At 45.1% G+C, this 25355-nt stretch overlaps 2 protein-coding genes across 6 annotated transcripts in view; one reads left to right on the top strand and one right to left on the bottom strand.

Moving 5' to 3' along the window:
• LRRC41 (leucine rich repeat containing 41) overlaps positions 1 to 2202 on the top strand; it is an 18078-nt gene extending 15876 nt beyond the window's left edge. For all 5 annotated transcript variants that reach the window (XM_045858874.1, XM_045858879.1, XM_045858877.1 and 2 more), the window contains exons 6-10: positions 103 to 267; positions 376 to 474; positions 1013 to 1135; positions 1325 to 1400; positions 1504 to 2202. In XM_045858874.1, the coding sequence (XP_045714830.1) occupies positions 103 to 267; positions 376 to 474; positions 1013 to 1135; positions 1325 to 1400; positions 1504 to 1723 (683 nt within the window). In that variant the 3' untranslated portion in view covers positions 1724 to 2202. The remainder of the gene's footprint in view (positions 1 to 102; positions 268 to 375; positions 475 to 1012; positions 1136 to 1324; positions 1401 to 1503) is intronic.
• Positions 2128 to 25355, bottom strand: RAD54L (RAD54 like). Its single transcript, XM_045858880.1, has 19 exons — positions 25329 to 25355; positions 24814 to 24906; positions 24628 to 24714; positions 22987 to 23106; positions 16493 to 16553; positions 15628 to 15763; positions 15115 to 15184; positions 14707 to 14995; positions 13866 to 13990; positions 13403 to 13553; positions 8998 to 9124; positions 7698 to 7772; positions 7452 to 7582; positions 6796 to 6906; positions 6513 to 6636; positions 6061 to 6139; positions 5557 to 5736; positions 2631 to 2794; positions 2128 to 2535 (listed from the first exon to the last, which is right to left on the bottom strand). Exons 2-19 carry the CDS (start codon positions 24814 to 24816, stop codon positions 2325 to 2327), a joined length of 2244 nt encoding a protein of 747 aa, XP_045714836.1. The 5' UTR covers positions 24817 to 24906; positions 25329 to 25355; the 3' UTR covers positions 2128 to 2324.

Genomic DNA, 25355 nt, shown 5'->3' with positions numbered 1-25355 from the left:
CAAGTAGACGAGACTTTTTTAGTGAGTCCCTTAAGGACAGAATAGGACCTGCTATGGGAGTGAAAGAGATGGCCAGCTGGAATCTTATCTCCTTATACCCAGAAAACTGCCTGGAACAGCTAGAGATGGGATTTCCACGGGGAGCCCAGCCAGCCCCACTGCTCTGCTCGGTACTGAAAGCCTCAGGTTCTCTGCAGCAGCTGTCCCTGGATAGTGCCACCTTTGCCTCTCCCCAAGATTTTGGGCTTGTGTTACAGACACTCAAAGGTAAGAACCAGCTAGAAGGGTCAAGGGAGGGGAGTAGGAGGGGAGCTCGCATTCTTCGGAAAAGCTATTAAGGCCTATGGCCTCTGCCCGCCCCCGCTCCCCACCCAGAATACAACCTAGCCCTGAAGAGGCTGAGCTTCCACGACATGAATCTGGCTGACTGTCAGAGCGAGGTGCTCTTTTTGCTACAGAATCTGACTCTTCAAGGTAAGTCTTTCATCCAGAACCTGGGGCATTCCTGAGTTCTTAGGGCTCCGTCACTGTCTGAGTAAGCCACTTTTCCTGGCCTTATGTGAACTATAAAATGGTTATAGAGCCTGCATGGCCTTCTAAAAGATCCAAAACTCAACTCTTCCTGTACTACACATGGGAAATTATTCTTTTAGAGTACCTCACCCAAAAGTTCTTACCTTTCAGTAGCTAAACAGAAGTCACAGTAGAGTGGGATAAATGTGCTGTCATAGACTTGTCTAATCCCCAGCCCTGCAAAGAGGGCAGCCAACAGATGAGGGAAAGTGGACAGAGAATTGTCCACGCAGAGAAACTCCCTACAGTGAACACCTAGGATTAATCTCTGGCTTGGATTTTTATTTAGTTCTAGCCTTACCTGTGGTCTTGGACAAAATTAATTTTTCTTTTTAGGCCCCTATGAAATGTTTACCCCCTATGCTAAGGCCAGCTGGGGCAGAAGGGCAGCACCAGCCCTAATGCAGTCATCAGAATTTATTCTCATTTCTCTTGACAGAGATTACCTTCTCCTTCTGTCGTCTGTTTGAGAAGCGCCCGGCCCAATTTCTGCCTGAGATGGTTGCTGCTATGAAGGGCAACTCCACATTGAAGGGCCTCCGGCTGCCAGGGAACCGCTTGGGTAGGGGCAGGGCCCTGGCAATGGAGAGGGAGAAAGGGAAACAGCCAGTCCCTTGACCTAGAAACTCACAGACCTCCCCACTGGGAACACGGGGGCTAGAATATAGTTGTGTGTTGGGACTTAATTAGGCTGGGATACCCTTATTCCCTGTTCTTGGGTGGTTACCAGCATTTCACCCTTTCTCCCCAGGAAATGCTGGCCTGCTGGCACTGGCAGATGTTTTCTCAGAGGATTCGTCCTCCTCTCTGTGTCAGCTGGATATCAGGTACACATTGAGGGCTGAGGGGAGGAAGGGGACGGGATAGAGGAGCAGAAGCACACCAGGGATTAGTTGCTTCCTAGGTGCCTAATCCATCTCCCCCTGCCAGTTCCAACTGCATCAAGCCAGATGGACTTCTGGAGTTCGCCAAGCGGCTGGAGCGCTGGGGCCGTGGAGCCTTTGGTCACCTGCGCCTCTTCCAGAACTGGCTGGACCAGGACGCAGTAACAGCCAGAGAAGCTATCCGGAGGCTCCGGGCCACCTGCCATGTGGTCAGCGACTCGTGGGACTCATCCCAGGCCTTTGCAGATTATGTCAGCACCATGTGATGGGGCCCATGCCTCACAGGCCCATGTTCGGTTCCATCAGCTTGTGGGGACTGAGGCATGGGCTGCCCAGAACTCCCAACCAATTCTGTCTTTCTCTTTCTGCCACCTTTTTCTCTCTGTTTTCCTTCATCCCTTGCACTGAGGTTCTGGAGGCCTTGATGGGGCCCAGCAAAAGCATTCCCAGAACTGGGTTTAGAGCCTTTAGGCCCCTTACTCAGTAACCTGATAACCCTGGGCCAGGAGGTTGCAGTGATCATCAGTCACTGAGGACAGCCCCCTTTCCCCTGCCCTGAGTTCCTGCTTTCCCACCTTAAGCAGGTACCCAAGCTTTAGAGAAGTGTAGAAGTGCCCACTACCAGACCTCTTCTCTGCTGGGCTCACCATGTTGCTCTCAGGCCTCAGTCCCTTTCATACCTTTATTCCTTTCTTTTTTTTTTTTTTAACCAAAAGTTTTTCTTATAAAATAAATTTTGGGCAAACATCATGCAGCCCTTCTTGATGATTCTTCTCCCATAGAACAAAATTCAGCAGGGCCCTATGGAAAAGGAAGCCCCTTTCCCTCTCCTTCCTCTTTAACAGCTACACCCAGGCTAACTGGGTATCAGTGGAGGCCCCGCTGCTCCTCGTGGGAACGCTGGTGGAAGACGAAGGTGATGGCAGTGGAGGCAGCATCCCAGGTAGCCTGGAGTACCTCATCCCTGAGCCCCCGCTTATCAGTACTATGGTTCCATTGAGCCAGGTCTGAGGTGCAGTCAGAACCATCAGGGGGTGGCCTGACCTGGTGGTTGTTGATACAGCGGCAGCAGCGCAACCTGGAGGCAGGGGACAAAGCTGTGGTCACTATACATCCCATCTCCATGCTGTGCAGGAAGTTCACCAATAATGGCTGGCAGGGCATTTCACCTACCTGTCATGTGTGTCACTGAGGCTAGCCTCATCCAGGGTAAACAGCTCCTTCAACTCGCCCAGAGAGAAGTGCCGCTCCACATCCTGCTCCTCATCTACCACACAGCTACTCAGTGCCTTCTTGTGGCTCTGGCGCTGAAAGATCTTCTCCTCGATGGTCCCTGCCTGGGAGAAGATGGTGGGAGCCAGGGAAGCAGGGCTAAGTCATACCCACACCTAGGGGGCAGGAAAACCCAGGGACTTAAACTATAGCCCTCAAGAGAAGGAGAGAGAAATGAAAAGGAAAAATCCTGCAGCAATACCTCTGCTCAGCTGGGCCCATTACCCAGTTTGTCTCTTGGGAACATGACTTGTGCATGTCTGCCCACCCAGAATATTTTCTGTACCAATGATATTTTCACAGCCTGGCTAAATCCCTTCAGGGTAAGCTGAGATTTGTCTAGAGCAGTTTCATCAGACTTCCACACCAAGCCCAAGTCTCACTTAGTAACTGTTACTTGGGTATCCTATGTTAGATGCTGTGCTAACACTAGGGTATAAAGAAGAATCAATACGATCCCTATTCTTGAACTCAGACTAGTGGAACAGACACACACTTAAGCTGATTGGTATAACAACAGATTTCTGTATAGAGTACCCAGGAGCCCACAACAGGGATGGTAGAGTGGAACAGTGTTGAAAGGAAGAATGAGATGGCCCTTAAGTTGAATCTTAAAAAATGAATCAGTAATTTACAAGGAAAGGTAGAAAGGAAGGCATTCCCAGCAGAGAAAGGAATAAGTCTGACCTAGTGGGGGACTGAGTTCAGCCTATCTAGAGGACAGTGGAAGTGTGGTAAGAGTTGGGACTGAGAAAGTCAGCAGAGGCCATGATGGAGAAGCTTGTATGCCAGGCTGAAGAGTTTAACCTTTTCCTAGAAATGATAAAAAGCAAATTCAGAATTTTTGGAAAGCTCATTCTGGAAGCAGTATGTGAAAATGGGTTAGGATAAGACCAAAGATAAAGAATTAGGAAGATGCCAAGATATCCAAGTGAGAGATTATGGTGACTTTAGCATGGCATGGAGAGGAAGGTTAGATTAAGGAAATATCAAGAAAGTAAAAACAATGGTAATTAGAACATGGTCTAGTAGGATGATTATCCTACAAATTTTGGGTTGGGTAGATAATGGAGCCATTAAATGACAAAGTTCAGAAGGGGAGCATGTTTTTGTCATGATGTATCTTAAGTGCTCAGGTGGAACGAAATGTACAGTAGGTGATATATGAGCTAAAAATTTCATTAGAGACGTGTCAATATAATGAACATATATAGTCACAAAGGTAGGAAAACCAGAGTGGAGTTTCCAAAGAGAAAAGAATTTTAAGATTAGTAGTGAATAGTGTCAGATATACAAAGAAGGAAAAATCAAGAGTCTCGTTTTGGCAATTAGAAAGCCAATAATAGTACATTCAAAAGCAGGTTCAATAGCATAAATAGTGTGATGAGTGAGTCGAAGATGAGATGAAGTTATATCTGTAGGCTTTGGAAAAATTTGACAGTGAACGGAAAGGAACCCAAGGTAATGGCTACAGTAAGACAGCATTGAGAAACCGTTTTTAAGGCAAGAGCTACTTGAGTATGTTTGTAGATATCAGAGAATAAAGGAGAAATTAATTAACTAAGAAAAGAAAGGATAGAAAGTGTTCTAGAACAGAGCTGGAATGATGAATCTCAAAGAGAGGAAAGGCATGACCTTCCTCTGAGATGGGAAGCACAGGTGTATAGATTTACGGAAGACAGGAAGCGAGCAGAGAGAATTCAAGCCCGGTAGCTCCGCCCCCCACCAACCCCCGCCGCCGCCGGGGGGGCCCCCCCCCCCCCCCCGCCCCGTAAAGGAGAAGGACAAGGTCTCTGCAGAAAAATAAGAAAGAGGGTTAGGAAGGAAACTTGAGGGCAGTGCTAAAGGCTTGAAGTACCTGCTGAAGGAAATGAGATATGGCCAAGCCCAAAATAGCGAACCTGAATTTATGGTAGTATCAATCTGTAAATGCAAATTTATCTGGTTTAGAAGCTGAGAATAGCTGTAATGATCCAAGTGAAGTAGGTATTAGGGAAGGAGTACCTGAAAGGATGTACAGTAAGGATCAGGCTGAACAGAAAAGGTAGTCTAGCTAGATTTCGGGACTGAGGACAGGGCACTAGGGACGTTAGGTTGAAGCAGATGTAGGAGGTATAAAAAAGCTGAACGGATAAGAAGTGATGGCTATTACCAATGATAACTATTAAAGTTTTGGGTACTATGTAAAGTTCTGGTACTGTTAAAGTTCCACAGTGTAGCCTCAGGAGTAATTAAAATAGGGAGAAGTCAAGGAAACATGAAGGCCAGAGTGCTGGATAACTGCATGCTCCTTGAAGTCCACTAGCATGACAGTGGATTTGGGGAAGAAAGAAAGAGCTGGTGTCCAAAGTAATCCATGAATTAGGAAAATAGCAGGAGGTAGATTACTGAAGACAGGAAAAGAGGGTATCAAGTCAATCAGCATGAGCTGCAAAAGAGGAACTATAGGGTGGATGATCTGCATGATCACGGAGAACTTGGAAAATGCCAACACCGCTCCTCAGCACCAAGGGACGTGGAGTATAAGAAGACTGCGAGGCCAAGTGGGAGAGCAGAAATCAGGTATGAGGGAAAGCAGGTGCCCTGTGAAAAGGATGGGGCCACAGGGGAGTTTGTTAGCTAATGAACAGGCAGCCAGAGGGCATTGTAAGAAGGGTTTTAGGGAATGGGGTAGCGAGAACAGAAGAATAAATAAGGCTCCAGGTTAAGCCCTTGGCCAGTGCTAGAGGGAGAAGGGCCAAAGAGAGACACTGAAAAGCAATCCAAGTTGGTCTTGAAGGTCTTGTTCCATGACCCACCCCCACTCTGACCACAACTCCATCCTTACAGACAGCAGGCGATAGATATAGCAGGTCTTCTTTTGACCATCACGCCAAACCCGAGCCATGGCTTGTTCATCATTAGCTGGGTTCCAGTCAGGGTCAAACATGACCAGTCGGTTAGCCCCAATGAGGTTGAGGCCACAGCCTCCAGCTTTGCTGCTCAGCATGAAGACAAAGTCAGGGCTCTGGAAAGAAAGGAGCAGGAGAAAAAGAACCCTTTACAGTCTGAACTGGAATCCTACTCGGCCCAGCGAACAGTTCTCTCTTGGTCCAGTACACATAGTACTCTTATACTCAGATTAATTATGAGGACCACCAGTTTACCCACCACCCAACCTCCTAGATCACTAAGTCAGGTCCCAGCCCAGCCATCACCAACAAACCTAACTCTGCCACACACCCACATGAAAAAGAAGAAAATCCAGGAAGATCCTAGGACAGAGCCCTCTTATATCTTCTCTTTCACTGTGTCACTACATTGGGGGTGTGGGAATGAGCTGTGCATTTACCGATGGACTGTTGAAGCGCTCCACAACCTTGGCTCGCTTCTTAATGGACATGGTGCCATCCAAGCGGACATATAAGTACCTAAAGGGAAATCCAAAGATCAAAACCTAAGAAGAATGCAGAATTCCTTGTAGCCAGAGCTACTGAGCGGAGTGAACTAACCATGTTTGAGACTGTTCACACACAGCCTAAGGCTCCATACTCCCAAAGGGAGGGGCAGGAGCTAGAAGCCAGGAGTCTGTCTGATGGGAGCACCTGAAAGACCAGGGGCTATTCTGCTTGGGGATGAAACTAGCACCAGAACATCCATAAGGAAAAGTCCCTCCTGTACCCACATCCACCAATCAGAACACTTCCTTTTCCTGTACCCACATCCACCAATCAGAACACTTACTTTTCCTAGGGGAACAGTAGAGAGGCACCCCTTTGGTAGCCTAGTTAAGCTCTTCCCTACCTTCGAGCCCGACAGAGCTTCTCAAAGAGGTCCAATGTTTGGGTATAATTGGACACCAGCACTACTTTGTCACTGCTGCGGCTTCGGGTCACCGCCAGGATGTAATCAAGGACCAGCATCTTACCTGGGGAGATCAGCACTATTAGCCCTCAGCAGGTCATCCCAATGACCCACAACTCTTACTCTTGATATCCTGCCTTGAGTCAAGGTAGGTCTAGAACAACGAGACGGTTTCCCATCCCTCCTTCCAGAGAAACCAAAAAACTGATAGGAAAGGTCCCACCTGACAGCTGGGGCTCTAGAGCCTTGGAGCTATAACCAGGGGGGAATATGTCCAAGGCACCTTCGAAGCCATCCTCCTCTTGTACACACTTGTCATAGATTAGAGCTGGATCTAGGGGAAAAAATTAAAACCAAAATGCCAGCTACATTGCTTTAGAAAGTTTCCACTTCAGTGCTCATTAGAACACCCCCTAGAAGCCTACCCAAAAGACCTTCTTCAGTACCAGATTTGCTTGGTCTCAAATTCCAGCGTGCAGTCAGTGCGTTCTGGGACCATAAATGGACAATCTTGCTCACTAGGGTGTTGTCCCAACAAGAAGGGAGATATACCAGAGGCATTAAGGTGTGTTATTTTTTCACCTGTCCAACATTTTATAGGCACATGTATGCACAAACACACTTATTACACACATAGTGCTATATATACCCAAAGCATCAAGAATGGGCTGCGCTGAGGACAAGCTAAATTTTTCAAAGCGAAGGGTCTGGTTTACAGAGTGCACAATGCAGGGCTCACACCTTGGGGAGGACTGGAATCACATGTGGCCCCTATGAGGACTCTGGATAAGTATTCGTAAAGGTGGCTGGATCACCTGCAGGAGCCTACCCTTTCTTACTCACTCTCACAGAGGACCTCAGAGCATGGACACAACTCACGATTACAAAGCTTCTTTAATGAGGTGATGGAAGAAAGGGAAGATACACTCATCTTGCCCTCACGCAACTCTTCTGCTGGCTTGGCCTGCCTCAGAAACCTCTGGTATAGTTCAGTCTGAAGGGGTGTCAGCCTGAAAAAAAAGGCAGCTGGGTCAGTGGGAAGCACTGAGTCACACTCTGGCCCTCTAAGGACAACTCGAGAGCTGGGCTTTTACCCTCGCCATACCCCTAAGTTGAGTTCCATACCTACAACAAACCACCTGCTCGATCTTCACAGGCAGATATTTAGAAAGGATATCAGATGTCCTCCGTATCAGACACCTGGAGAGAACAGGATAAAAAGGTAAGGAGCTGGTAAAATGGCCGCACAAACTACTAGAATAAAAGTTACCACCCAAAAGACCAAGACTGACTCTTTTGTAGTATCAAATGTCAGAGACCCATCAGCCCTATGGCAAAGATATCTATGTCGGGGTCTCAGTCACAGAAACAGAGACCCTTTCAAACAGTCTAGCTTTGACTGACAACTCTTTCTCTTCCCTTTCAAAAGGTTAGCTGTTCCTCAAGAAGAAGCCAAGGTCTCCCATTGAACCTGGTGCTCTGGCTGGGAAAGCAAGCTCTAAACCACTAAGTCCTTAGGGGAGTTTCTGCATTTGCCCAAATGCCTATTGTCACATGGCCCAAGACTCAATGAAATTAAGCCCATACCTCCTGGCAGACCAGGAAGAACAACAATCAGGAACCTAAGCAGCAGCTCCTGACACACTGACTCTCCTTCCTGCCATCTAAAATTGGGAGTGAGCAGGCCCTGGTCAGGTAGCTCAGTTGGTTAGTGTTGTCCTGAAACACCAAGGTTGCAGATTTGATCTCTGGTCAGGGCACATATAAGAATCAACCAATGAATGCATAAATAAGTAGAACAACAAACAGATGTTTCTCTAATCAATAAATAATAAAAAAATAAAAAACAAAACTGAGAGAGGTGGCAGTTGGGAAGGGCAGGGCTCTTCAGGATGTAAATCATTACCAAGTGTATCTCATATGTACCTATAACAGAGGAGTCCGGAATGTACCTGCCCTCCTGGCTATGTGGCCCCCATGGAAAAAGCCCTTTCACCCAGGGATCCACATTCATCAGATATGCTCCTACCTGTCCAAGGCTATGAAGCCTGGGAAGGGAAGCCTGGTTCTTTAGGTCTAAGACCAAATGACAGGAAACTTCTGAAATATTAATAATGCTCCAAGGGATATTTTGCTCAGAAAGTCCAACAGTGTCAGAAAAGAGCTTCCTTAGTAGGTTGCTAAGCAATCCAAAGCCAGACCACAGGCCCAGGCCAGGAAGAGAGCAGGGACTTGGCCTGCAAGAACCCTTCATTTATTAATGACTATAGTCAAGGCACAGATCCCACTCCCTTCCTAGAATCCCAGCCCTCCTAGTCCAAGGCCCCAAAAGATCAGCCTTGGATGGCTTAGCTGGCAAATCTGATGAGCTCAGTTGGGGGAACCCAAAGAAAGCTGCTGCCCTCTAGGCCCACCCTGCCGCTACCTATTCACAATGCTGGTGAGCTCCCGCAGTCGCTCCTCTCCCAGCTGCCGATCTGCCTCACTGGCAGCTGCGTCTCTACCCTTCAAAATTGGCAACTCAAAATGCTTCTTGAACTCATGCACAGTTCCTAAACACAGGAGAGAAGGGAAAATTAGAGAGTGTAGAAAAAGAATGATTTTCCCATTGCCAGTAACAGCAGATCACTTTGTTACAGACCAACCTTCCTGCCAAGACCAACAAAGCTGAACAAATTACAGGCAATTTGTTTGAATGAATCAGGGAGCTACCAAAGCATGGAAGACTGAAAAGGCCAAATAGTGAGATAATAGATTAAAATCCAAATATATAACTAATTACATTAACTATAAATGGACAGAATAATCCAATAAATAGATAATCCAATTGTCAGCCTGGATTTTTTTAAAGAGCCCACCTATATGCTGCTTATAAGAGATGAAGCAGCATGTATCAGTGCCAGGAAGTTCACGCTAAAGTGTAGATGAGCCTTGAAAACTGTACGCCAAGTAAAAGAAGCTGAAAACAGAAGGTCCCATATGATAGGATTCCACTGTTATGAAATACCCTGAATAGGCAAAGTCACTGAGACAGAAAGCAGATTGGAGGTTTCCAGGGCTTAGGGATAAAGAGGAAATAGGGGGTGACTGCTAAATAGGTATAGGGTTTTCTTTTGGCCAGAAATAAAAAGATCAGGCACCTCACAAAAGACCATATTAAATACCATTCAACTTTATTCAACATTAAGCAAGTACAGTGAGATATCACTAAACAACAATAAAATGACAAATCTTTTTTTAAAATTAAAGATAAATATTGGTGATGATACAGAGCCATGGTCAACAAACTACAGCCATGGGCAAGCCAACTGTTTCTGTAAATAAAGTTTTATTACTCTGGCTGGTGTGGCTCAGTGGACTGAGTGATGACCTACTAACCAAAGGGTCACCAGTTCGATTCCCACTCAGGGCACATGCCTGGGTTGTGGGCTAGGTCCCCAGTTGGGGGCATACAAGAGGCAACCAATTGATGCTTCTCTCACACACTAATGTTTCTCTCCATCTCTTTCGCCCTCCCTTCCCATCTCTCTAAAAAGAAATAAATCAAATCTTTAAAAAAATAAAGTTTTATTAGAACACAGCCATGCCCCATTAGCAGAGCTGAGTAGTTGTGACAGACAATTTGGCCTGTGAGCCTCTAGCTGTTTCAGAAAACAAACTGCTGACCCATGATGTAGAGACACTGGAATTCTCATACTCTGATGGTATAACCACTTTGGAATGTTATTACAGAGCTGAACACATGCATAACATATGACCCAGCAATTCCACCCACACTTTGAGGACAGAAATGCATACTATGCCTAGGTAAAGACATACACAAGAATGGTCACAGCATCATTATTCAAAAGAATAATAAATTGGTCTGGCCAGTGTGGCTCAGTGGGTTGGGTATTGTCCTGCAAATCAAGTGGCCAGTTCAACCCCTGTTCAGGGCACAGAGGTGGGTTGTGGGCCAGATCCCAGTTGGGGGCATGCAACAGGCAACCAATTGGTGTTTTTCTCCCTCCCTTGCCCTTTCTCTAGAAATAAATACAATCTTAAAGAGAAAAAAACTGGAAACAATTCAACTGTCTATCAACAGTAGAATAGATATATTCATTAAAGCCACTTAATGCCACTTAGCTGGACACTAAAAAATTATTTAAAAAGGAAAGAAACTGCCCAATACAGTCTGCTCTGAGGCCAAAGCTCTTGTGAGGCAGCTAGGACGTGATGAACAAAAATGTCTGGAGGAAGCACAGTATTTTCATCCACAGCTCACAGTGACCCCATGTCCTAGATGTGTACAGCCTGCCACCTCTGCAGTGGAACATGGCCAGAGTGCGGAAATCCTAGCCACAGCAACCAGACAAAAGGAAAAAATAAAAGGTATGCAAATTGGAAAGAAGGGAGTAAGAATGTCATTATTTGCAGATGACATAATACTATATATAGGAAACCCTAAGGAGTCTACCAAAAAAATCCTATTAAGAACTGATAAATGAATTCAGTAAAGTAGCAGGAAACAAAATAAATATTCAGAAACTGGTTGCATTTTTATATGCCAGTAATGAACAATCCGAAAAATAAACTAAGAAAACAATCCCATTTACAACTGTACCAAAAAAAATAAAATACCTAGGAATACATTTAACCAAAGAAGTAAAAAACCTACTCGGAAAATTATAAGACATTAAAGAAACTGAAGAAGGTACATAAATGGAAGCATATACTGTGCACATGAGTAGAAAAAATTAGCATCGTTAAAATGTCCACACTACCCAACCCCAAAAGCAATCTATAGATTCAACACAATCCTTATCAAAATACTGATGGCATTTTTCACAGAACTAGAGCAAATAATCCAAAAATCTATATGAAATCACAAAAGACCCTGAATAGCCACAACAATGAAAACAGAAGAACAAAGTTGGAGGTATCATGCTACCTGATATCAAACTATACAATAAGGCCATAGTAAGCAAAACATCATGGTTTTAGCATAAAAAGACACATAGATCAATGGAACAGAACAGAGAATTCCATATGGTCAATTCATATACAACAAAGGAGACAAGAATATACAGTGGGGTAAAGACACCCTACTCAATAAATGGTGTTGGGATTACTGGACAGACACATGCAAAAAAAAAAAAAAAGAAACTAGACCACCTTCTTACATCACATACAAGAATAAACTCAAAATGGATTAAAGACTTAAATGTTAAGACTCAAAACCATAAAACTTCTAGAAGAAAACATAGGCAGTAAACTCTCTGACATTTCTCTTAGCAATATTTTCCCTAATATACCTCCTCGGGCAAGGGAAACAAAAGAAAAAACAAATGGGACTACATCAAACTAAAAAGTTTTTGCACAGCAAAGAAAACCATCAACAAAACAAAAAGACAACCTACAAAATGGGCAAAGACATTTGCCAAAAATACATCAGATAAGGGGTTAATACACAAAATTTATAAAGAACCAAAGAAACAACCAATCCAATTAAAAAATGGGTATAGGACCCAAAAAGATACTTTTCCAAAGAGGATCATACAGAGGGCCCCAGACTCATGAAAAAATGCTCAGCATCACTAGTCACCAGAGAGATGCAAATTAATACCATGATGAGATACCACCTCACAGCTGACAGAGTGGCTATCATCAATAAATCAACAACCAAGTGTTGGCAAGGATATGAAGAAAAAGAAACCCTTGTGCACTGTTGGTGGGAATGCATATTGGTGTAACCACTATGGGAAACAGTATGGAAGTTCCTCAAAAAACTAAAAATGGAACTGCCTTTTGACCCAGCAATTCCACTGCTGGGATTATATACAAAGAAACCAAAAAAACTAATTTGAAAAGATATATGCACCCCTATGTGCACTGCAGCTTATTTACAATAGACAAGATATGGAAGCAACCTAAGGGCTCATCAACAGATGAGTGGATAAAAAAGTGGTGGTATATATAATACACAATGGAATATTACTTGGCCATAAAAAAGAATACAATCTTACCATTTGTGACAACATGGATGGACCTAGAGGATACTATGCTAATTAAAACAAGGCAGACTGAGAAAGACAAATCCATAGATGAAGTGAAATCTAAAGAAAGAAACAAAACAAAAACAGACTCATGGATGCAGAGAACAAACAGAGTTGCCAGAGGGGAAGTAGGGATAAAAGACTGAGTGGAAAAGGTAAAGGGATTAAAGAAGTACAAATTGGTAGTTACAAAATACTTATGGGGATGTAAAGTTCAACACAGAGAATATAATCAATAATATTGTAGTAACTATGTATGTTGCTAGGTGGGTGCTTGAATTGTTGGGGGAATCATTTTGTGAATTATATAATTGTCTAACCACTATGTTTTATACTTGAAGCTAATATTAAAAAATATTATGTCCTGACTAGTGTGGCTCAGTGGGCTGGATGGTCCAGCAGTCACAAAGGTCACCTGTTAGATTCCTAGTGAGGGCAGGCACATGCCTGGGTTGCAGGCCAGGTCCCAGGTTGGGGGGTATGTGAGAGGCAACTGATGGATGTTTCTCTCACACATCGTTGTTTCTCTCCCCCTCTTTCTTCTTCCCTTCCCCTCTCTCTAAAAATAAATAATATCTTTTAAAAAATAATATTGGATGGCAAATGTAATTTAAAAGTAAAAATTTTTTCAAATAAGACCAGAATGGACCTTGCTGAGTTGGTCAGCAGAGCCAAGGCTCTCCCTGACGAGAAAAGTCTTCCCACAAGCACAGCTAGCATTCTCTCCTTTCTTTCCTCAGCTAGAGTTACAGGTAAGGCTCCCCGCTAATGTAACCAACAGAGCTGGATTCTCACCTAGGATGCCTGAATTAACAAAATGTACCAAGCTGAAATACTCGAGGAGATCATTCTGGATGGGAGTCCCCGAGATGAGCACCCGCCGGCTGGTGTTCAAGCTGTCCAGGGCCTGATAAGTCTGATTCTCAGAGTTCTTGAGCCTGTGTCCCTGAAAGGAAATTAATTCTCACTTAGGCCTAGGCACAGTGTGGCACTGCTAATGGTAGCAATGTCTTGTGTAGAGGATCCAGCCTGTGGCCATCAGTCCATAGCACCTCGCCCTCATCAGAGTTCCAAACACTGCTTACTCCCTCTTTTGACAGATTGACCTCATGGGCTCTCCTCCCACTTGCCTCCTCCAAAGCAGCCTGCCCTGTACTCAGCATTCCCCAGTGACTGACACCGCCCCAGGATGGCAATTCTCAGTGAGGAGAGTCTGACACACTTTCTCCTACCACCCAGACCTTTGAGAGTCAAGTACCTCGTCACATATGACCAGTCCAATACTCCCCTTCTGGAGGACTCCAACATGAAGGCGGAATGTCTCATAAGAAATGATGAGAATAGGAGAAGGCACTCTGGCTCCACGCTGGTTCATGAATCCTTCTATGACAGAAAAGGCATCAAGGAACAAATTTTACAATATCTTAAAGAAAAACCCAGTCAGGGCACATGTCTGGGTTGCAGGCCAAGGGCCCCAGCAACCACACATTGATGTTTCTCTTTCTCCCTCCCTTCCCTCTAAAAATAAATAAATAAATAAAATCTTTAAAAAAAAAAGAAAAAGAAAAGAAAAGAAAAGAAAAGAAAAGAAAGAAAGAAAGAAAGAGAAAGAAAGAAAGAAAGAAAGAAAGAAAGAAAGAAAGAAAGAAAGAAAGAAAGAAAGAAAGAAAGAAAGAAAGAAAGAAAGAAAGAAAGGAAAAGAAAAAAAGGTTTGGCCCTGGCTGGTGTGGCTCAGTGGACTGAATGCTGCTGGCCTGCAAACCAAAGGGTCGCCAATTCGATTCCCTGTCAGGGCACATGCTTGGGTTGCAGGCCAGGTCCCCAGTTCAGGGCATGCAAGAGGCAACCGACTGATGTTTCTCTCACACATCAATGTCTCTCCCTCCCTTCTGCTCTCTCTGAAAATAAATAAATCTTAAAAAAAAAAAAAGTTTGCTAGTTCTTTAATTTAGCCTGGGAATAACTATTTCAATTGTTTTCCATGGAAGTTCTCCTCTGCCACCTCTCAATGCCCTCAACCCTGGCCGTCAGTGAGCACACACATAAGAAAGAAGCAGGTTATGGGAGGAGCGCAGTCATCTTTTGTCAAGGCTCCGTACCCAGCTTTTGATCTATCTCATTCTTAGAGCCTCCATCGATGGCTAGTGGTTGAATCCTCCCTCCAAGCCATTTTGCAACTTCGTTGTACCAGTTCTTCACCAGGCTGGAGGGCGACACCACCACTGCTTTGTCAATTTCTGGCTTGCACTCTGGACTCTGGCGCAAAAGCGTCCACATCAAGGTGATACACTGCAGCGTCTTGCCCAGGCCCATCTCATCAGCCATGATGCAGCCGTGGCTGCCCGGGATGCGCCGACTGGTGACACACTCCCACAAGAATTTCACTCCCTGGGGAAGAAGAGCACCCAGCCCATGTTGGCAACCACACTGCTGTTACTCCAGAGGTGGCAGCCTCCCAGTCTCAGACCCTGGCCCATCCCTCATCCCCACCCTCCCCCACCAGTTACCTCTCTCTGATGAGGCCGCAAGACCTTACTGAGAATAGGATCAACGACCACATGGACAGGGAGTTTTTCCCTGAGAAAACATGGCAAAGAAAATATGGAGCTCAGACATGAGCAAGGGCATGCCCTCAGCAAGTTGTGTCCTGCTGATCCAGAAGCCAGAGGCAACTGCCTGAGAAAGGCCCTGCTAGGCCTAGTAACCGAACTACAGTAAATTCTTGCTCCAGGGAAATTTAGGACAGGGGAATGGGTTTCCTACGTCATCAGCTCAACCCTTCCAGCTCCTGAGCTTGGCGGGAAGGGATAAGAAACTCCCACCACATGGACACGTCCACATGGTCTTTCCCAGGCACTGCCCTTTCCCACCCACACACTCTCTGGACAGTGCAGCAATGACAGTGCTCCGAAAACATGTGCCAGTCCCAAGGATACATCACACTAAAATGCCCCCTGCCCTCCCAGGTATGCACACCTACAGAGGACCAGAACTGCGTAAGAAAACAGCAATGTACATACTTGTCAAGCTTCAGCTGGTCATGGGCGCTCAGTGGGGGAGGCTCATACAGAACCAAGGCACCTTCTTCCAGGGGGTCATGGAGGGCCCGGCGGATCCCAGCCCTTTTGAGGCCCAATGCCCGAGAGCCCAGGGGACCTAGAAACCAACAATCTGTTACATAAGCCTCTAAGTTGAGGAGCTCCAGCAGGCCCAGCTCCAATGCCTGTTCTTCACATAACCTTTCCTAAGCTCCCACGTGACCTAGCTCTCTCCCTAAACCACTCCAAACCCAGTTTGGGCAACTCTACTGGACCATTATCCCAGTCTGCCTCAGATCAGAGTTCTTACTATTTCACTTCCCCATTCAACTACAAACTTTCTGAAGGGCTGGGTCTTATTTATCTCAAGTTAATCCTAGAAAGGTCTAAATCCCTAAAAGAGCCTTTTTGAGACTCAGAAGTCTTGAGAGTGGGCCTCCTTCCTCCCAGTCCCAGTTTTAGCACAACTATGCTCTACACAGGAAGGGAAGCTTTGAAGAACCTATGCCTCCAGGAGAGTCGGCCTCATAAAGAAGATGCCACTGGACTCACTTGGACTAATTGAAACCTCACTCTGGCCCACCAGGAGCTTCCCAAGCACTGGCACATCCCCATCAAGCAGATGACAGGCAGTCACTCTCGGTGGCCCTTGTTGAAGCTATCAAACACAGCCTTCACGAGGCCTCAGGAGAGTCACCTCGTAACAGTCACCACTGGACTGGCACCTTCAACTCCAAGGTAAGCTTGTATGTACAAAAGCTGAGGTTTTAATTATTCAGGCACATTTTCACATGGCTGAGTCAAAAAGAGGAAGAAAAGAAATGTGAGGTATGCTTTCCATTTTTACCTTGATAATTTGGAATGGGGATTTTGAAAGGCTTTGACAAAATGCTTCGAATAAATGCTTCCTAAAAAGAGAAGAGAAGAAACAGGGATTCAGGAATGTTTGGCAATGTTATGGGATACCATTTCTACAAACGCAGCCTAAGATGTCTATTTAAGCACCGTAACACAGCGAGAGCACTGTATTTTGATCACATGTCATTCAGACACAGCTAAACATAAAGAGATGTGCTCCACATTAGGTCTGTACACAGCTCTCATCTTCGTGGCTTTATATGAGGTTCTACAAGTACCAAGGGACACCAGATGACCACCTGCCAGTGTCTAGCCTCAGTCAACCACAAGGCTCATAACATTAGCTCACAAAAGACCATGCCATTGTGGACAGCTAACTATTCCTTAGGGTTTAACACCTTAAGAAGAAGGTATCGCAAAGTTACCCAGCCCCATTGCTAATGAGGAACTCCAATGTCTGGATTCAACCACTGTCCTACTGGACCACATCTTCCCAAGCATACCTCACATTTCTTTTTTTGTCATATCAGGTCAGCCTATTGCAGTTAATTCCCACATCAGCCTCCCTGAGAACTCAACAGCCCCTCAAAGAGCAGGAGTAACAAGAGTAGCATTAGTAAAGCGATAACATTAACATCAGTAAAAACGACCACAGTGATGAGTAACGATGTACACCAGATGGAACATCCGGCCCCTTGTGTCCACGTCACCATTGAAGCCTCACCAACAGCTCTACAAAGTCCATACATTACTGACATACCCAGTCTACAGATGAACACATCCAGGCTCAGTCATTACCACTTTCCCAAGTCACACAGCTGTGACAGATGGAGGACTTTCCTGATCCCAAGGCCCTCCCCTGTAACCAGGAGGCAGGCAATGCGGCCTCCTAACCCAACCTGTTTGAGTGCAGCCACGTGGATCAGCCCAGTCAGCAGCTTCTTGCCATGGGAACGCACAAGAAAGGAATGACATGATAAAGGGGACACAGACAGAGGGCAAGCCAATCACCAAGAAAAAGAAAGTGGGAAAAGGGTGACAGGAAGCAGACATATGTAGGTCCTAGAGAAGGGTGGCCTTGGTACTTCCACCTCAGTGTCTGCCAGACCCTGTGCCATCACTTGGGCCTGGCATCAGCACTGAGCGATGGGGCTGGGGCAGCAGAGGAGGCAGGGGAGTCCAGAACACCACCTCCTGAGCTTCCTCTGACAACTCCCACCAAGGATCTGGTCTACACACACCTAAGCCCTCTGGGAAATTACAGTAGCCCAAGAACCTCAATGAAACAAGGACTAGAACCCAAGAAAGCAAGGAGAAAACAAGAGCAAAAACCCTAAAGGTAGTTTTAATGAAAACACATTAGTGAAAAAGTAATAAAAATTATTCCTTCTAGCAAAAAGGTAGTTTAATGAGAAAAAAGTAAGCCTGCCTTGCCCTGAAATTTTTACCTTTTTATTCTGAAACATTTCCATACAGATCATTATAATTTCTAAAAACTCAATGTACTTTAAATAGGAAAAATATAATGATTATATTTGGCAATCTATTGGAAGACAGAAAAGAACTGTCAGAGAACCGAACTTCATTATCTCACTAAATAATGACTAAGGCAGGGTTAGAGATAGGCCCAAATTCATTGTTTATTTGTATATCTCTTTGCAGATGAATAAAGTATTTTATTGACTTTTTAAAAAGATTTTATTTATTTACTTTTTAGAGAGAGGGAGAAAGAACGGAGACAAACATCAATGTGTGAGAGATACATTGATTGGTTGCTTCTCACATGCCTCCTACTAGGGACCTGGCCTGCAACCCAGGCATGTGCTCTGACTGAGAATTGAACCAGCGACCTTTTGGTTTGCAAGCCAGTGCTCAATCCACTGAGCCACACTAGTCAGGGCTATTAACTTTTTAATTACCATGATTATTGTAATTATAAATAGCAATAATAATAATGAGAAATTCATATATGAAGGATGCTAACAAAAAATCTACCCTCACTCTTACTGGTATGGCTCAGTGGGCTGGGCATGTTCCCACAAACTGAAAGGTCACCCGTTCAATTCCCAGTCAGGGCACACACCTGGTCTGCAGGCCAGGTACATGTGAGAAGCAACCGATCAATGTTTCTCTCCCTTTCTCCCTCCTGCCCCTCTAAATACATAAATACATAAATAGATAAATAAAGTCTTTAAAAAAAAAAAAGCTAACCTTAAGTCAAAGGAAAGTAAAAGGAAGGAAATGGACTCAAGTTTCCTTCCTAATTTGGTGTTAATTCTGCCTTCAATTCTAAAATTGAAATATTATCTTCAAGACTATTAATATAGGAGGCTAGATTTGAGGCTCTGAGTAGCCAAGAATTTATGTTCCAAATTTAAAAAGCAAGGCTGTCAATAAAACCGGGAGCCACAGTTTCTAATGGGGTGAACCGCAGGCTAGGGCAACTAGCATAGGACACTGCGCGAACCCCTGGCCAAAAACATCAGAGGGCACAGCCTGCGAGACCTGAAATGGCCAGCCTCTGGGAACCTGTTCTGGTAATACTCACTAGACTCTAGCAGAGGCAGGGGAGAGAGTATGCTCTCACTTTGTTCATTTAGTTACTGAAAATTCGTATCAGCCTAATCTCTCCTTTATTTCAACCTCTCCCTCACCAGCATTTTAAAAATGCTTAACTGCCTATCTTTTTTTTAAAAAGAAAAAAACATTTTTAAAGATTTTATTTATTTATTTTTAGAGAGAGGGGAAGGGAGGGAGAAAGAAAGGAAGGGAAACATCAATGTGGTTGCCCCTCACATGCCTCCTACTGGGGACCTGGCCCACAACCCAGGCATGTGCCCTCACTGGGAATTGAACCATCAACACTTCCACTGAGACACACCAGCCAGGGCTCAACTGCCTATCTCATAAAACAAAAATTCCTTTGACCTTTTATCTCCTCCCCTTGGAACTTCCACAAGGAGTTGTCTGTCTTCCCCTCCTTATCATCCATTCTGCTCTTTTCATCTTCTGAAATGATTCTGAGCAAGATCACCAATAGCCTATATGACCCTAATTCCAATAAATGTATTAACTATCCTTATCTTACTAGACAAAGCTGGCCACTCCTTCTCAGATATTCTCTGCCTTTGACTTCCATGGACACCAATCTCCCACTATAACCACCCCCAACCCCCATTCTGGGACTTCACGCTCAGTTCCCTAATGGGCTTTCTTTTTCCTCTGCCTAACCCCCTCAAAAGTCAGTGTTCCACAGGGCTTGGTCCTAGGCTCTTCTGACTGCACACTCACCTAGACACTACAGTACACTTTGGATGTATTAAATATCACCAATATGCTAATGACCCCAGCCAGTACCTCCCTCCTAGGCTCCACACCAACATTTGCAACCACCTTCAAACCTAGACATCCCGCCAATGTCTAAGGTTAAAGACCTCATTTCCAGGGCTGCACTATGACTTTTGTGGGTCTGAGGCACTTGTGCCTCTGGGGCCTGAAGGGAAGCAGAGTTTATGATACCCCAAAATGTGTCTTTTGGGATATTATTTTAGTCTGGTTATTTATTTTCTTTTTAAATTTTATTTTATTTTAATTGTTGTTCAAGTACAGTTTTCTGTCTTTTACTCCCATCCCAGCCCACCCCCACGTCCCCCAGCCTGGTTATTTTTAACAAACAGCAGACTTGGGAGAAGCTCGGACAACCAAATAAAAGTACATTTCTAAGGGAAATCTATCTGTAAATGTGTCTGTATCACTGAACCAGGCCTGTCTCCACCAAAAATGAACAAGGCTTGGACTTACATCTGCATACACTTGCTTACTGTCCTTTTCTCATAACTGATTCCACCCCCATCATTTTTTGTCTCTAGCTGAAGATGGTATTTAAGGTGATGGCTTCCGCCAAAATGGCAAGTTATTTAGCTTTCCTGGGTCTCTCCCATGTATACATGAAGTACACATATTACTACATGTTATTAAGAGCTTTAATTGTTCTCCTGCTAATCTGTCTCATGACTATTTGATTATAAATCCAGCCAGAAGAACCTAGGATGGAGGAAAATTTTCCCTCCCTGACAGGTTCCTTCCTCCACAGCTTTCACACAGGCTGCTCCCTCCATCGAGATCACATCTCACTCACTTCACCTGGCTGAATCCTCGCATCCCTCAGGACTCAACCTAATCAGCATCTCCCTCAGACTCAGGTGTTCATCCACCTCCAGACTGTTAGGCTCCTGTTTTGCACTCTCACCACACCTGCACTTAATGTCCTACAGTTTACTGTACACAGGACAACTTGAATGGATCCTGAATGAAAAGTCCCAGAGGACTACACATAACCACAAAGAAACTTCATTTCTTTAATACTACTTTTTCCTTTCTTTCTTTCTGGTTCAAACTGGCCTCATTCTGCCTCCTGGCTCACCTGCCTCCTTCTCCCTTACATGTTCACTCCTTTAATCATTAAGCCCTCCGGACAATGAGGTTCTTCTGAACAGCACCAAAAAATCTTAGGAACAAGGCCTCTAGTCTGCTAAACAGAGATAAAGTTTCAGACAAACTAGAGATAACGTCTAAGCTTATTGTTTCAGCTCCAGGCCCCCAAGAGCAGGGAAACCAGACAAATCGATGCCAAAGCTGACATCAGAAACAGATGCACTGATCAACTAACTATGCCCTACCCAAGCCCTGATCAGTCGCTAAAGACCACAACCCTCACTCCCTTAGCCGCCATGACTAATGATTTTCCCCCTGTATAACCCACCCCCTGGAAGCCACTGGGAATCAGGTCTTTGAGCATTGGCTCATCTGTGACTCCAGGTACAGGCTGCTTCCCGAACTAAAAAATCCTTTGCCGCAAGCTCCTGTTCATGTCTTATTGAGTGTTGATGCACGCAGAAAAGCAGACCCCTTTACTTTGGTAACATACATACCATTTTTTTACAGCTCAATAAACAATTAAACTTAGTGAATTATACATGTATGGTAAAACTATCACAAAAAGGGAAGATAAACATAATTCAAGATAGTGGTTACCTCTGGGGATGGGAAAAGGGATTATGACTTTGATGATGTTCTAGTTCTGGATGGTGGGTGTGTTTTATATATTACATGCTATATATGTATTATTTTGCATTTATCTATTATACAAAAATGTTTCTGAACACTTGTTGAGTGCACAAATAACCTCCGTTACACATTCCCATTTTTCCTTCAAAACCTTCCTGTAAAGGAAAAACACACTCCTGTTGTGTCCTCTACTCTTAATCCTACACTACTTCACTTCAGATACCACACGTGTGAGTTCTCCACACATCAAGCAAGTCTTGGCACCACCTGGGTGTCCTACGATTTAACTCAATTCTGACATTACCTACATGGAGAAAGCATCAGATTCTACAGATTAAGGCTTCATAAGACTGTGTCCCTCCCACCACTTCAGATGCCAATCCCAAGGTCAGGGTGTGACCTGTGGTTCTGTGGACAGGTTATACACTGGGGGTTCCCACAACTCCCTCCTTGGGTTTGATTCATTTACTAGAGCAGCTCACAGAACTCAGAAAAAGTTCACTTACTAGATTACTGGTTTATCTCAAAGGGTATTAAAGGATACAAATGAACAGCCAGATGAAGAAATACAGCGAGGTCTGGAAGGGCCCTGAGCACAAGAGCTGTATCTATGGAGTTGGGGTGTGCCACTTCCTGGAACATGGATGAGGTTCCATTCATCAACCCATAAGCTCTGGGACCTGAAACTCTCCGAATCTCACCCTTTTGGGTTTTTATGGAGGTTGCATTACATCAGCATGATTGATTATGCATTGGCCATTCTTTGGTGGGTTGGTTCTCCTGGCAACCAGCCCCAAGGTCAGGTGCTTTACAAAAATCATCTCAATTAACATAAACTCAGGTGTGATTGAAAAGGGTTACTGAAAGGCATCTTTATCCCCCCCAGTCTAGTAAATTCCAAGAGCTCAACATTACCGTCCCTCAGGAAGTTTGGTGGGAAAAGCTTCAGATGAACTACTCTGTGATTTTGGATAAGTTAACCTCTCTAAGACAGCTTCCTTAAAAAAAATGAGACTTACAGGAGATGATGCACAGACCCTGCCTGGTGATGATTACATTACACTAGAGGCAGCACATGAAAGCTGTAGGATTCTGGTACTTCAAGCCCTGTGCAGAGTCAGAGATGGAGTGGATCCTAGTTCCAATACCCTGCAATAGCCGTCCCTCTCCTACACCCTCATGTCCTTAGGAATCTGAGCCACCTAAGATCTTACAAAGGAAGGGGACTCCAAATCAGCACACATCTCTAAGAAAGAGGCCAGGGCTCTTTCAGTCCCCAGGAGCTGTGTGAGCAGGCCCAAAGTTCCCACCAAAGTCTGTCTGCTGGCTACTCCATCAAGTCTTCAGGGGTGGAAGCCTACCTGGGCAAAACAATAGGGCGCGTACATACATCGGCAGGTTGTGGTTCTGACTTACATGCTGATTACTGTCTAGACAGGGTGGTCGATTCGTTAGTTGGGTCAAAGCTTTCCGAAAAGGTGATCGGAAACAATCTTGGCTCTGGGTCTCACTGCTGGATTTCCGTTTCTTGGGAGTCTAGGAGAGAATGATGAGAAATGTGAAGAAGTCTAGAAGACCACAGTGACAACTAAATTGAAAATGTTTAATGCGGGGTGGGGGGGGGGGCGTGGAAGAGGTTACAGGGGAGATAAATGGTCATGGAAGAAAATACAATGAAATAGTGCAAAAAGATAAAATAAAATGCTTATTAAATGCCAGGCAATGTGTTAAAAACTCTTCACATATATTACTATGTATCATTTTCACAGTGATCCTATGTTAAGTGTCCGGCATCCTTATTTAACAGGTGAAAATTGGAGTTTAATGAGTTTAAAGAACTTGCCTAATCTGAGATGAGGTGCTGGAAGAGGTGAATGAAGTGGGTCGGTGAAAGGTAAGCCCACCAGTAGCACAGAGTCATGCTGCCCCAAATCTTTACTCCGAAAACTCCAAGGAATAATTTAGCAACTGTTTGCTTCCCTCCCTGAGTTTCCCAAGGGAGTGACATGAGTATAGCTGCCCCCAACTCCCAGGCCACGGAGGCCAATCTCCAGTCAGTTCATATCATGGCAATGAAGATCCCAGCACCAAAAACATTTTCAGGAGCAACCAGCAGCAGACAGCACCATTTATGACTCAGCTGTACCAAGTGCTGCCCAGTTCAAGCCTGAGACCCCTGTAAGAGGCAAAGGACAGTCAATGTGCCTCCCTTACAGGTAGAGGAGCCCCCTGTATACCAGTGGTGCAACCATAGAACAAGTCCAGTGAGACACCAGGCAAGAACCCACTTGTACCAGCTTGCCAAGGTATTTGAAGCTTCAATGATCCTGTAAGACACTCCTGAAATAGAAACACCAAGCCCCTTCCCTCTCTCTACATGCTTTTACTCACATACTACCCCTGCCCAAAACTGCCTTCTAGACTTTCTTCAGGTAATCTCTTCCTCCAAAGTTCCAACAGCCAAGCCCTAGCTTCTTGAACCACTCTCTCTGAAGTAAATGCTACATTGTCCTGTTGATTTTGGTTTACACAGGTCCTGCCTACAGCTAGCCCCAGAAAGCCTCAAGGAGGAAGCAGAGCACAGGGCCAGTTCAAAGTTGAACATACTATATTGTAGTATTAGCAGAGACTGGAGGGGCACCACCCCTCCTGTCTAAGCCTAAGTGAGCTCTGGACTCTGAGGTAAGCCCAGCACCCTCTACTACTCTGTGACATTGGGTAAGAGGACAAAAAGCAAAAGAGAAGCCTGCTAGTTGCTGTTGGGGAGTACTTTTTCCCAAGGCAGCCAAAGGCCAGAACCCAATGTGCTTTTTTGCTTTGGAATACCCCTTCCTACCAGGAAAATTGAGTCTATATTAGCTTCTAGTGTGCACCTTGGGGACAAATATTTTATCTTGTTCACTGTCTGACACATAGTGAGCACTCATTAAAAGTTTACTGAAAGAGGCTTCTGGAAGTGACCAGGTTTGTTCCATATAACCCCAGAAACTGAGTCCAGGACTCCTTTCTGCCCAAACACTCCTTCCTCTCCTATCCCCTCGAAGGCAGAGTACTCACCACTGCCCCAGGCTGCCAGTCTTCATCATCCGAGGGTCTACCTTCAGGTTTTCTCTTGGCCAACTGGCTGGGAGCTAAGCTCCTTCTCTGAAAGAAAAAAGAAATTGAGCACTGGCAGGAATCTTTGCGGCCTGAGTCCATCAGACCCACGTAGAGACTACCCAGTCTCCTCTAAGCCACACTTACCATCCTAGCTAGACCCAGGTAACCATCAGCCACAAGTCAAAGGCACCCAGCAAGCTGAAAAGGTTGAACCAGGGCATGGCAAAGAGCGGGCTGCTATATTGGCGAGAGCACAGCTAATTACAGAGGGAGCATGGATAGAGGGAATTCTGCCAGTGACTGGGGTTGGGGCCCAAATTTGAGAGTAGCCTGTTGGTTGAGGCCGGAGAGCACGCCAAAAGGAAGTATCCAAGCAGAGTGTGGGATGCGGGGGGCGATGGCTGGAGTGCCAGGCTGGGCAGAGTGGAGTCGGTATAATGGTCCCAGGTGGGCGTAAAGGAAGGGGTAAGCACAAGCCAGGAGAGAGGAGGCTAGGATGAAAACCAGAGGCCCGGGGAGGGAGAGGCGCCAGAACCAGGAAAAAGGGAATTTCCCCTGTCTAGAATGAAGATGTCAGCCCCGGACTAAGGGAGGTCGAGCAGGGATCCAGGCAGGACGATCAAGAGACCCGGGTTTGAAAGGAGAACCCCAGGCGGAACTGGAAAAAAAAACGGCCAAGATGAATT

The sequence above is a fragment of the Phyllostomus hastatus genome, unplaced genomic scaffold (assembly GCF_019186645.2).
Source record: "Phyllostomus hastatus isolate PE091 unplaced genomic scaffold, TTU_PhHast_1.1 phas_scaffold_182, whole genome shotgun sequence".
In the NCBI taxonomy this organism is placed as follows: Eukaryota; Metazoa; Chordata; class Mammalia; order Chiroptera; family Phyllostomidae; genus Phyllostomus; species Phyllostomus hastatus.
Note: the sequence above shows the minus strand (reverse complement) of the source record. Positions and strands in the feature narration are given on the sequence as shown.

Coding starts and splice junctions, on each gene's coding strand:
- RAD54L (XM_045858880.1), bottom strand. Junction 16,554..22,986: donor GTCTAGACAGTAATCAGCAT/GTAAGTCAGAAC, acceptor TTCTCTTTTTAG/GAAGCATTTATTCGAAGCAT. Junction 2,536..2,630: donor CTCAGTGACACACATGACAG/GTAGGTGAAATG, acceptor CCCTGCCTCCAG/GTTGCGCTGCTGCCGCTGTA.